Source organism: Pleurodeles waltl, chromosome 2_1 (assembly GCF_031143425.1).
Source record: "Pleurodeles waltl isolate 20211129_DDA chromosome 2_1, aPleWal1.hap1.20221129, whole genome shotgun sequence".
Lineage (NCBI taxonomy): Eukaryota > Metazoa > Chordata > Amphibia > Caudata > Salamandridae > Pleurodeles > Pleurodeles waltl.
This window is the reverse complement of record NC_090438.1, coordinates 30,886,196-30,899,461: the sequence shown is the minus strand read 5'-3', so window position 1 is coordinate 30,899,461 and position 13,266 is coordinate 30,886,196. Positions and strand designations below refer to the sequence as shown.

The 13,266-nt window shown below is 51.7% G+C and overlaps 1 protein-coding gene across 2 annotated transcripts in view; it reads left to right on the top strand.

Moving 5' to 3' along the window:
• The window catches only part of LOC138260564 (excretory canal abnormal protein 6-like), a 137,088-nt gene that overhangs the window by 91,155 nt on the left and 32,667 nt on the right, over positions 1–13,266 (top strand). For both annotated transcript variants that reach the window (XM_069209172.1, XM_069209173.1), the window contains 2 exons: positions 4,385–4,455; positions 6,880–6,987. In XM_069209172.1, coding sequence (XP_069065273.1) covers positions 4,385–4,455; positions 6,880–6,987 — 179 coding nt within the window. The remainder of the gene's footprint in view (positions 1–4,384; positions 4,456–6,879; positions 6,988–13,266) is intronic.

The following is a 13,266-nucleotide window of genomic DNA, read 5'->3' as shown; positions in this document are numbered from 1 at the left end:
AAGGTAGGAGTGCAGGGGGTGTTGCAGCACCCCCATATATGGTTGATGGTTGATGGTTCTCAGTTGGAGATTTAAGGCTACAGATCCCTTCATTTACAACTGTCCGATGACCAACAGCTTTGTTAAGTGCTGCTGTTCTTGTAACAACAGGGTGCACGACTCACTGCCTGTGCGGCGTATTGTGATCGGTTCACTAGTGGCACCCCTGCTGGGGTACAGGGAAAGGAGGAGGTCCACTGTGGAGGGGTTGAAATGCTCCCATAAAGCAGACAGTGCTGGCTTTCCCAAATAAAGTACAAATATCTCAGAATATACACCAGAAGTATTAAAGGCACAACCAGGGCGCTGACGTCGGGTAATGTCGATGGGCAGGACCCCTCACCACTGTTACAGGGCGATGACTTCACTATCCAACCTCTGCTTCACTTCATACAAGAAAAGGGCCTTTAATTAACAGGTTTCTTAACAAGGTGAACAGTGAAAATGTAGCACTTCCTGGGTCTAATGTATAACCCCAATTATCTGTAAACCCCGTCAAGCACTGAGTTTTCTCTTAACTTTGGACCGAAGTACAACCTTATCATTGTTTTAACTTCGAAAGCGTCTGGGTCTATTTAGTTTCACCGATGATGGTTTTCAGGATGTAGTTAAGGAAACTGAGTTTGACTTTGATAAACCCAAACAAAAAGAGTCAGTGTGCGGGATATAGAAAAATAGCCAACCCTAGTCTCCCTCCCCCCCAAGAACCAAGCAACAACTCCTGGTAGCCCCTGGCGATGTCCTGATGGCTCAGTGTAAGTCACTGGTGTCCACTTAGGGGCACTAGTTACTAGTTTCTGGACTAGTCCAGACACTAGTTATAGTGCCTAGTCGCTCTGTCTAAAGTTGAGGTTCTAGGAGCCTCCTATTTCCAGTCTCAAAGCTGCCTTGAAGTTCTGGTACCCCCCTAACTTGACTTCTATTAGTTGCAGTCAAGATTTTCTGGTGGTGGGAAACCAGCAGGGGCAAGAGTGACCCTCAGCAGAACACGGTGCACCAGGAGCCAGGAAGCAACAGCTCTAAGGAAAACAGAGTCTGTTAAAGCAAGCCGAATTCAGCACAACCTCCCCTACCCTGTGGACCCCATGCCAGGGCAGTGAAGGCCTTCTGTCTTCTAGACCTTCTGGGGCTCAGTAGAGCGTGGAGGAGCCCTAGTGGCATGGACTGCGGCAGCCTGGTGGCTCTTCTGGCCGGCGCGGTGCACTGAGGTGGCCCTCCCACAGTTCTTGAAAAATACCTGCCCTCTTACTTCCACCTTAGTCCTGGGACAGCCTGGTGGCTCCTCAGCAGACATGGGTTACTCAGGTGCCCCCGCCCCCACACTTCTTACAGCCCGCTGCAGCCTTGCACTGCTTTCTCAGGAATCAATGTAAGTAAGCATTGGCATAGCCAAAAGGTCCCGCCCATGGTTGAGCTATTGTCTTTCTTAGTCGGTTGTGGGTGTCTAAAGGGGGCGTAAGGAGGGTCGTGGATAAGGGGATGCTGGAAAAAAGCACTATAAAGTAGCCAGCACCGCCCGCTTCATAGCACTTTTTAAGTGAAAGAACTAATATTGCAATGACTGTTAGTGCCAGGACTATCAGCGAGTATTGGTAATAGTGAAGTGGGACAGCCCTACATAACAATTTCACAGTTTAGGGAATTGGCTAAACACAATTTCTCACTCAGCATCATACAGGCTCACTGCTTCAGCATGCAAAACAGCAACAAAAAAAACTGAGTGTGCCATAAACCTTGTGCAAAGTAACTAGTGCTCATGTAAAGCAGTCCAATACCTTTGTTCGAACTGCCGCTATATAATACTGCAAAAAATTAAATATAAGCATTGGCAAAACTTTGCCAATGCTTTTCTAGAGAGGTGGAAGGGCTGAAATCAATGGTGGGAGAGTTTTAGGGAATAAAAAGCAATGAGAGGTGGGTGGGGGGTGAATTGAAAGCAGTGACGGAAGGGTGAAAGCAGTGTAATTGAAACCAGCAACGGGAGGACAATGATTAAAAACAATGACATACATGTGCGAAGGTTTGAAAGCAGCAACAAAAAAAGAAAATAAATAATGGCGAAATCCGCCACATTGAAAACTCACCAAGAGCACTCGTATTGTCACATGGTTTGGCTCCGTCAGCGTTTCTATTGGTCGCAATATTGGTATGAATATATACTTTGATTACAAGACACATGGAAAGGGTACTAGCCTAAACGAGGTTCAGAGTCGTGACACACCCATCCCCTTGTTCGTATGTTAGGAGAAGTATTATACGGGTGTTAAGGAACAATCCCATTAATCTTTGGTGTGTCTTGAACTGTGATGCAGGACACGGTTTCAAGTTATTGCATGCAAAAAAATGCAATAATAGAAATTTCAAATTATAAATGGGGCTCGCTAACAGAAAAACATGACTGTTTACTATGTAAGCAATGGTAAAAGGAATGACCGCATTTTCATGCAATAGACAACTGTAGAACTACAAACAAACATACACAGAAAGGGAGAGGTGACAGGGTGGCTGAAGCAGCAAAACGGGAGGGGGTTGTGGGACAGGGGAAAACCTCTCACTTTGATTTTAGAAAAAGTAAATTTAAGCGGTTCTTTGAAAACAGCGTCTAACATCCTATGTGAGGAGAAAAGAACAAGAATTACAGCCCTGTTTTTAGAGCGCGGACCCACTGAAAACATCGTCCACTCGTGAAATGCTCTTAGAGAAAGGGAAAAGTAGTCCCTAAACAGATGCTATAATGAGACAAGTGTAAGGCTACATTTAATTGTACAGTGCTCCGTGGGAGGAAACTAAACATGAAAAGGAGGGACAAGTAGGAAGGATTAACCACTAGCAAGCTTGCCTTTTCAAAGGACACTCAAATCAACATATTTAAAGCAATGGGTAGGCTATAAGTCCACAAATTATATACAACATGTCTCAAAGAGATAGCACAAGCGCTGTCTAGACTCAACCTAAAAAGTACAAGGTACAACTAGGTAACATTTGTTATAATAGTATTGCAATAACAGATGGTTATAACAAATCTCTCCTGAAAACAAATGTTATAAAAAGTTTATTGGAAAAAGACCATACATGCAGATAAGGAGCATTGTATAAGTTTTATATAAAGAATTGCACATAGGGCATAGGGCCTGATTATGACTTCGACAGAGGGGATTACTCCATCACACATGGGACGGATATCCCACCTGCCATATTACAAGTTCCATTATATCCTAAGGAACGTGTAATATGGTGGACGGGATATCCGTCACGTTTGTGACAGATTAATCCCCTCCACCAAGGTCGTAATCAGACCCATAGGCTGTGAGGGTGAAAAACAATGCTCAGATGTGAAGGTGAGCACACAGTGTAAGTGATAACATAAAAACGCACAGCCCAATAATTGCATTCAAGGGAATGTGACAGCGACAGACAAAGTATACAAAGTGACAAAGAATCACCAGGTATGTAAGCTGCAGACATCCTGGCAGTAGGCTGTGGTGGGCCAGTAAGCTGGTGGCATCCTAGCAGTGGACTGAGGTGGTTTTGTAAGATGCAGGCATCCTGGCAGTGGGCTGTGGTGGGCCGGTAAGCTGGTGGCATCCTCGCAGGGGGCTATGGTGGGTCTATAAGAAGGAGATATGTTGAGAATGGGCTGTGGTGGGCCTGTTAACTGCAAGCATCCTGACAGTGGGCTATGGTGGGTCTGTAAGCAGGAGACATGCTGACAGTGGGCTGTGGTGGGCCTGTGAGCTGCAGGCATCCTGACAGTGGGCCGTGGTTCACCTGTAAGCTGCAGGCATCCTGGCAGTGGTCTGTGGTGGGCCTGTAAGCAGGAGACATGCTGACAGTGGGCTGTGGTGTGCCTCTAAGCTGCAGGCATCCTGACAGTGGGGTGTGGTGGGTCTGTAAGCAGGAGACATACTGACAGTGGGCTGTGGTTCACCTGTAAGCTGCAGGCATCATGGCAGTGGGCTGTGGTGGGTCTGTAAGCAGGAGTCATCCTGGTAGTGGGCTGTGGTTCACCTGTAAGCTGGCGGCATCCTGGCAGTGGGCTGTGGTGGGCCTGTAAGCAGGAGACATGCTGACAGTGGGCTGTGGTGTGCCTGTAAGCTGCAGGCATCCTGGCAGTGGGCTTTGGTGGGTCTGTAAGTAGGAGACATGCTGACAGTGGGCTGTGGTGACCTGTAAGCTGCAGGCATCCTATCAGTGGGCTGTGGTGAGTCTGTATGGTAAATGTGGATGGTGGGCTTTTGGGTTCTGTTTCATGTAAATGTACAGTGGCATTTTGGGGCCTGTAAGTGGGATGTATACTGTGAGCTGTCTCAGAATTCTCTCTCACATTTACCACTCCTGTTTCCAGAGCTCATCGGCTGCTCTGAGCTGCACATGGTTCTGAGGCTGGTGCTGAAGGCGGGAAACTTCATGAATGCGGTAAGTATGCGAGGCTTTAACCCCTGCGACCCCTCCTCACAAGTACACACATCAACAGTAACTCATAGCTCCTGGGTACACCCCCTCACCCTCCTGGATACACCTCATCCCTTTGTATACACCTTGTCATCCCCTGTATATTCTATCTCAGCAGCTGTATACACCACCTCATTCCCCCTTGTACACCCCACCTCCCCCGGTATACACCACCTCATCCCTGTGTACACCTCACCTGCGGTATACACCACCTCAGCCCCCTTGTACACCTCCCCCATGGTATACACTACCTCATCCCTGTGTACACCTCATCCCGGTATACACCACCTCATCCCCCTTGTACACCTTTCTCCTGGTATACACCACCTCAATCCTCTTGTACATCTCACCCCCCAGTATACACCACCTTATCCCCCTTGTAAAACCTCCCCCGTGGTATACACCACCTCATCCCCCTTGTACACCTCCCCCATGGTATACACCCCCTCATCCCCCTTGTACACCTCACCTGCATGTATACACCACCTCAGCCCCCTTGTACACCGCACCCCCCTGGTATACATCACCTCAGCCCCCTTGTACACCTCACCCCCCTGGTATACACCACCTCATCCCCCTTGTACACCCCACCCCCCTGGTATACACCACCTCACCCCCCTTGTACACTGCACCCCCCGGGTATACACCACCTCAGATCCCTTGTACACCTCACCCCCGGTATACACCACCTCATCCCCCTTGTACACCTTTCTCCTGGTATACACCACCTCAATCCTCTTGTACATCTCACCCCCCGGTATACACCACCTTATCCCCCTTGTACACCTCCCCCATGGTATACACCACCTCATCCCCCTTGTACACCTCACCTGCCGGTATACACCACATCATCCCCCTTGTACACCTCCCCCCTGGTATACACCACCTCACCCCCCCTTGTACACCTCACCCCCTTGGTATACACCGCCTCATCCCCGTGTACACCTCACCCCCCGGTATACACCACCTCATCCCCCTTGTACACCTCCCCCCCAGTATACACCACCTCATCCCTGTGTACATCTCATCCCCTGTATAAACCATCTCTCTCTGTATACACCATCTCACCCCCCTTTTGTACATCATTCCATCCCCTCAAATACACCACCTCATCCCACATGTACACCTCAACTTATTTACACCTCACCCCATATACACTATCTCACCCCCGTATGCACCTCCGCATTCTATGTATACACCTTCCCACCCGCTGTATACATTCTCTGTATACAATTCCTAGCCACCTTCTCACCCCTCCTTCTCTCTATTCAGCTTCTCACCACATCACTGTGTACACCTCACCCCCGAATATACCTCTTCACCCCTCCATAAACACCTCCTCAACCCTCTGTATACTCAGCCAATGCATACCCACTGTATACAGAGATAACTCCTCACCCCTTGTATATACCTCCTCGCCCCTTTGTATACCTCAGCCCATGTGTACACCTCCTGTCTACACAGAGAACACCTCAGCCCATGTATAGAGCCTCCTCAATCCCCTGTAAACACCTCATCAACCCTCTGTATACCTCAGCTTATATAGACACCTCCAGTATACACAAAGAATACCTCAGACCATGTATACATCTTTTCAGCCCTCTGTATGCCTCAGACTAGGTATACTCATCCTGTATACACAGAGAACACCTCAGCCCATGTATACACCTCCTGTACACACAGAGAACATCTCAGACCATGTGTACACCTCCTGTTTACAAAGAGAACACCTCAGCCCATGTATACTCATCCTGTATACACAGAGAACATATCAGCCCAGGTATACTCATCCTGTATAGACAGAGAACACCTCAGCCCATGTATACACCTTCTCACCACCTGGATATACCTGTTCGCCCCTCTGTATACCTCAGCTCATGTATAAACCTCCTCACCACCTGTATATACCTCCTCTCCCCTCTGTATGCCTCAGCCCATGTATACACCTCCTGTATACACGGAGAATATCTCTTTCAGAGAGAACACTTCAGCGCATGTATACACCTCTTGTATACACAGAGAACACCTCAGCCCAAGGATATACCTCCTGTATACACAGAGAACACCTCAGCCCTCCTGTATAGAAAGAGGACACCTCAGCCCATGTATACACCTCCTCACCACCTGTAAATACCTCCTCACCCCTCTGTATACCTCAGCCTATGCGTACACCTCCGGTATACACAGAGAACACCTCAGCCCATGAGTACACCATCTGTATACACAGAGAACACCTCTGCCCTTGTGTACACCCCCATGTGTACACCTCCTCACCACCTGCATATACCTCCTCAACCCTCTGTACACCTCAGCCTATGCTGCATCCCCTCTGTTAATGCCCCGGCGTAGGGCTTTGCCGCATCACTGACGTCTCTCTCTGTCCCACAGGGGGGGTACGCAGGGAACGCCGCAGGGTTCCACATCTCGTCCCTTCTGAAGCTGGCCGACACCAAGGCCAACAAGCCGGGCATGAGCCTCCTGCACTTCGTCGCCATGGTAAGCTGGTCTCTACTTCTGAGGCGCTACTCCTGTTTGGCGCAGTCTAGGCACTATAAGGGGAAAGAAGAGTCAGGAACTCGATCCTCAAGGACACCGTGCCTCAGGGTCTACAACCCTTAGGGAGGCCAACCTACAGGGACACCAGTTATTAGGGTCACTAGTCCTCAGCGGCCCTTAGGGGGTCTGACCCTCAGTGACCCCGTTCATCGGGGTCACTGGTCCGCTCAGGGATATGGACCCCCCGGATCAGCGACCCTTGGGGGGGTCTGACCCTCAGTGACACCAGTCATTGGGGTCTCCGCTTCTCAGGTATAGGGACCCTCCGGAACAGCGATCTTTAGAGGGTCTGACCCTCAGTGACACTAGTCATCGGGGTCACTGGTCCTCAGGGACCCTCCGGACCATCGACCCTTATGAGGGGCATCTGACCCGCAGTGACGCAAGATGGAACATTGTGAAGTTAAGTGACATGGTCGCCTGGTATTTAAGTGCCTCGTCAGAGGCGTGTAATTAAAAGGGTGACTTCTTTAGGGAACAGGCTCTGCCGGGATAGCTCCGCCCCCAGGTGAGGCACAGGCCCCGCCCCTTGACTCAGACCTACAGGAAAAGCTGCGGGGTTTTCACTTTCCTGACATCTGCAGCCAAATCTTAATTACAGATCTCTCGGCGGGTGCCAGGGGCCTCCCTGGTGGAGGTGAGTCACTCACACCTCAGTGGAATGAACTCCCAGAGGAGCGGTGCACGTGACGACGGTGTGTCCAGGGGGGCAATGACGTCAGCGATGAAATGTGGAGCAAACTTCAGCCCAGGCCGGGTATACCGTGAACCCCCAGCCCCACCGGATGGACTGGGCTATAGCCAGGGCCGCTGGGGTTCCCATGAAGTGAGAGCCCTTTGAAAAGTTTCACTGGTCACAGGTCTGCTGTTTCCCCCCATATTGGGGTGTTAAACTGGTACTAATGCGGTGCAGTCGCTCCCCAGACAGTGTTACCAAGTTTAGAAATGATGAAATAATGAACTAATACAAAATGTGCTGCATTATGCCGTATAATTTGTCTTTTCTTGCCTCATAATTCACTCAACCTTGCTGTATAATTTAGGCATGTCTTGCCGCATAGTTCCAGTGGTCCTGAGTATAGGGCAGTGCTCAAAGGGTGGTCTCAGAGGCCCGTGTGTGCCCGGTCTCTGGGCCCCGATGTTACCACCAGTGGTTTAAATGGAAGAAATAAGTTACAGTGCTTTAAATGGGCCGGTACTGTCGGGTTCCGAGTACCCACTCTTTTTAGGGTCGAGCGCAAAGCGCTCTGTCCTTGCTGTAATTTCTCACCCACCGCATGCCATTCAGTTTGGTTGGTTCGTGGGCTTGCCTTTTAAAATCCGCTTGATTTCATTTGTGAATGGCATGCATACGTCATGGCTTTTCTGGTGTTTATCCCTCCTCGGGTGCACCAGCCAACTTCTGAAAACGTACTAGGCTCCATGTTTTCCATATGGTTTCTGCACTACTTTTTCTATTTATTTCCTACGCAGCCCGATCTTGCTGGGCAGTAATCAAGCGCTTTGCATCACATCGACCCTGTTACATGGATAATTGTATTTTTGCCTATAATACGTTTGACTGCGAGCAGACTTCTGTTTCACTTTTCATTTTCAATTTATGTGGCAAGAATTGTCCAAATCGGAATTTACAACGCAAATAGCTCTAACTCGAGCAAACACGAGACTCATTGCATTGCAAATGCTTGTTTATTTTGCGAGAGAGAGTACCTGCACTTCTCAAGAAAAACATAATACTTTTCAGTGGAGAGTACTGACACTTCTCAGAAGCAAGCTGGTACTCTGGTATAGAGTACCGGCACTTCTCAGAAGCAAGCTGGTACTCTGGTACAGATTACTGCACTTCTATTTTTCCATTTCAAACGCTGGTTACTCACCCGAGTGAGCCATGGACCACGGGCTGAATCTGGGCCGGGGCTCGGGCGGACCCACATTGCAAGCATCTAATGGGTTCGAAGTTCAGCGTACTGGATGTCATCAATATTGTTTTAATAGGAACGTCTTTTATTTTTTGTGCTTAGATGCGGAAGAAGTGTGCTTTTAAGCACTATGCACAAAAAGCAAAGGAAAGCATGTCATGAGAAAGTAAGGATTACGGGCAGGACTGTTACCATGTAAGAGGGACCAGGGTGTGTGCTGTTTGTCTTACAATAGGATCAATGTCTCTAGTGCTTGAAATGGAAAGATAGAAGTGCAGGTACTCTGTACCAGAATACCTGCAGAGTACCCGCTTGTTTCTGAGAAGTGCCAGTACTCTGTGCCAGAGTACCTGGCTTGTTTCTGAGAAGTGTCGGTATCCTGTACCAGAGTACCTGTTTGTTTCTGAGAAGTGCCGGTACCCTGTGCCAGAGTACCTGGCTTGTTTCTGAGAAGTGTCGGTATCCTGTACCAGAGTACCTGTTTGTTTCTGAGAAGTGCCGGTACCCTGTACCAGAGTACCTGGCTTGTTTCTGAGAAGTGCCGGTACTGTGTTCCAGAGTATCTGCTTGTTTCTGAGAAGTACCTGCTTGTTTCTGAGAAGTACTAGCTTGTTTCTGAGAAGTGCTGGTACCCTGTGCCAGAGTACCTGCTTGTTTCTGAGAAGTTTCGGTACTCTTCACCAGAGTACCTGCTTGTTTCTGGGAAGTGCTGGTACTCTGTACCAGAGTACCTGCTTGTTTCTGAGAAGTGCTGGTACTCTGTACAGAGTACTTGCTTGTTTCTGGGAGGTGCCGGTACTCTGTCTAGAGTAACTTGTTTGTTTCTGAGAAGTGCCGGTACTCTCCAATGAAAAGTGTTACGTTTTTCTTGAGAAGTGTGCAGGTACTCTCCCTTTCAAAATAAAAAAGTGCTGGTACTGAGTACCAGACAGTACCAACCCATTCCAAGCACTGCATGTCTCCCATTCTAACTGGCTGTAGCCAGAGGGCGTAGTGATGCCCTCAGCCTTGTGCCCCTCCTCGGGTCTACCCTGGCACTCCCCCTCATCCATTCCTCTGGTCAGCTTCTGCTTTCTATCCCTTCTGACCCCTTATATCACATCCCTGCTCCCCCGGTCTCATGTGTCATCCTCTTTCCATGCCCGCTCTCTCCTCCTCCATGCCCGCTCTCTCCTCCTCCATGCCCGCTCTCTCCTCTTTCCATGCCCTCTGTCCTCCTCCATGCCCACTCTCTCCTCCTCCATGCCCGCTCTCTCCTCTTTCCATGCCTACTCTCCTCCTCCATGCCCGCTCTCTCCTCCTCCATGCCTGCTCTACTCTTCCATGCCCACTCTCCTCCTCCATGCCCGCTCAGTCCTCTTTCCATGCCCACCCTCCTCCTCCATGCCCACTCTCCTCCTCCATGCTCCCTCTTCTCCTCATGCCCGCTCTCTCCTCCTCCATGCCCGCTCTCTTCTCCTCCATGCCTACTCTCCTCCTCCATGCCCACTCTCCTCCTCCATGGCCGCTCTCTCCTCTTTCCATGCCCGCTCTTTACTCCTCCATGCCCCCTCTCCTCCTCCATGACCGCCCTGTCCTCCTACATGCCCGCTCTCTACTCCTCCATGCCCGCTCTCTCCTCTTTCTATGCCCACTCTCCTCCTCCATGCCTGCTCTCCTCCTCCATGCTCCCTCTCCTCCTCCATTCCTGCTCTCTCCTCCTCCATGCCCGCCCTCTCCTCTTTCCTTGCCCACTCTCCTCCTCCATGCCCGCTCTCCTCTTTTCCATGTCCTCTCTCCTCCTCATGCCCTCTCTCTCCTCCTCCATGCCCACTCTCTCCTCTCTTCCATGCCCGCTCTCTCCTCCTCCATGCCCGCTCTCTCCTCCTCCATGCCCTCTCTCCTCCTCCTCCATGCCCTCTCTCCTCCTCCATGTCTTCTCTCTCCTCCTCCATGCCCGCTCTCCTCTCTTCCATGCCCGATCTCTCCTCCTCCATGCCCTCTCTCCTCCTCCATGCCCGCGCCCTCCTCTTCCATGCCCGCTCCTCTCCTCCTCCATGCCCTCTCTCCTCCTCCATGTCCGCTCTCCTCTCTTCCATGTCCGCTCTCCTCTCTTCTACTCTCTTCCATGCCCACTCTCTCCTCCTCCATGCCCGCTATTCTCTTCCTCCATGCCCTCTCTCCTCCTCCATGCCCTCTCTCTCCTCCTCCATGCCTGCTCTCCTCTATTCCATTCCCGCTCTCTCCTCTTCCATGCCCTCTTTCCTCCTCCATGCCCTCTCTCCTCTCTTCCATACCCGCTCTCTCCTCCTCCATTCCTGCTCTCTCCTGCTCCATGCCTTCTCTCCTCCTCCAGGCCCTCTCTCTCCTCCTCCATGCTTGCTCTCCTCTCTTCCAAGCCTGCGCTCTCCTCCTCCTCCAAGCCCTCTCTCTCCTCCTCCATGCCCGCTCTTCTCCTCCATGCCCGCTCTCTCTTCCTCCATGCCCTCTTTCTCCTCCTCCATGCCTGCTCCCCTCTCTTCCATGACCACTGTCTCCTCCTCCATGCCCTCTCTCCTCTCGTCCATGCCCGCTCTCCTCTCGTCCATGCCCACTCTCCTTTCTTCCATGCAGGCCCTCTCCTCCTCCATGCCCTCTTTCTCCTCCTCCATGCCCGCTCTCCTCTCTTCCATGCCCGCTCTCTCCTCCTCCATGCCCTGTCTCCTCCTCAGTGCCCGCTCTCTCCTCCATGCCTGCTCTCTCCTCCTCCATGCCCACTCTCTTCACCTATACCCTCTCTCCTCCTCATGCCCTCTCTCTACTCCTCCATTCCCGCTCTCCTCTCCATGCCCTCTCTCTCCTCCTCATGCCAGCTCCTCTCCTCCTCCAGGCCCTCTCTCTCCTCCTCCTGCCTGCTCCTCTCCTCCTCCATGCCCTCTTTCTCCTTCTCATGCCCTCTCTGTCCTTCTCCATGCCCTCTCTGTCCTTCTCCATGCCCGCTCTCTCCTCCTCCATGCCTGCTCTCCTCTCTTCCATGCCCGCTCTCTCCTCCTCCATGCCCTCTCTCCTCCTCATGCCCTCTCTCGCCTCCTCCATGCCCACTCTCGCCTCCTCCATGCCTGCTGTCCTCTCTTCCACGCCCACTCTTTCCTCCTCCATGCCCTCTCCCTCCTCCTCCAAGCCCTCTCTCCTCCTCCATGCCCGCTCTCTCCTCCATGCCCGCTCTCTCCTCCTCCATTCCCACTCTCTTCCTCCATGCCCTCTCTCCTCCTCATGCCCTCTCTCTACTCCTCCATGCCCTCTCTCCTCCTCCATGCCCGCTCTCCTCCTCCATGCCCTCTCTCTCCTCCTCATGCCCTCTCTCTCCTCCTCATGCCCTTTCTCTCCTCCTCATGCCTGCTCCTCTCCTCCTCCATGCTCTCTCTCTCCTCCTCATGCCCTCTCTCTCCTCCTCCATGCCTGCTCTCCTCTCTTCCATGCCCACTCTCTCCTCCTCCATGCCCTCTCTCCTCCTCATGCCCTCTCTCTCCTCCTCCATGCCCGCTCTCCTCTCTTCCATGCCCACTCTCTCCTCCTCCTCCATGCCCGCTCTCCTCTCTTCCATGCCCGCTCTCCTCTCTTCCATGCCCTCTCTCTTCCTCCATGCTCACTCTCTCCTCCTCCATGACGGCTCTCCTCTCTTCCATGCAGGCTCTCTCCTCCTACATGCCCTCTTTCTCCTCCTCCATGCCCGCTCTCCTCTCTTCCATGCCCTCTTTCCCATCCTCCATGCCCTATCTCTCCTCCTCCATGCCCGCTCTCCTCTCTTCCATGCCCGCTCTCTCCTCCTCCGTGCCCTATCTCTCCTCCTCCATGCCCGCTCCCCTCTCTTCCATGCCCACTCTCCTCTCTTCCATGCCTGCTCTCTCCTCCTCCATGCCCTGCCTCTCCTCTTCCATGCCCGCTTTCTTCCTCCATGCCTGCTCCCTCCTCTTTCCATGCCCGCTATTTCCTCTTCCATGCCCGCTCTCTCCTCCTTCATGCCTGCCCTCTCCTCTTCCATCTCTGCTCTCTCCTCTGCCGTGCCTGCTCTCCCCTTCCTTGCCTGCTCTCTCCTCCCCCATGCTCTTGCCTCTGCCCTGGCTGCTCTCCTCTTTAATGCTCCCTCCTCTTCCATGCCCACTTCCTCCTCCCTCCATGCCCACTTCCTTCTCTCTTCATGCCCGCTGTTGGAAATGTCCCTTTCTGCAGGGTTATCCCTAAACATTTTGCTATTTTTCTGACTCTCATTTTGTTGGCTTCAGGACTCTGGGCACTTTACCACTGCTTATGAGTGCTAAAGTGCATGTGCTCTCTCCCCCAG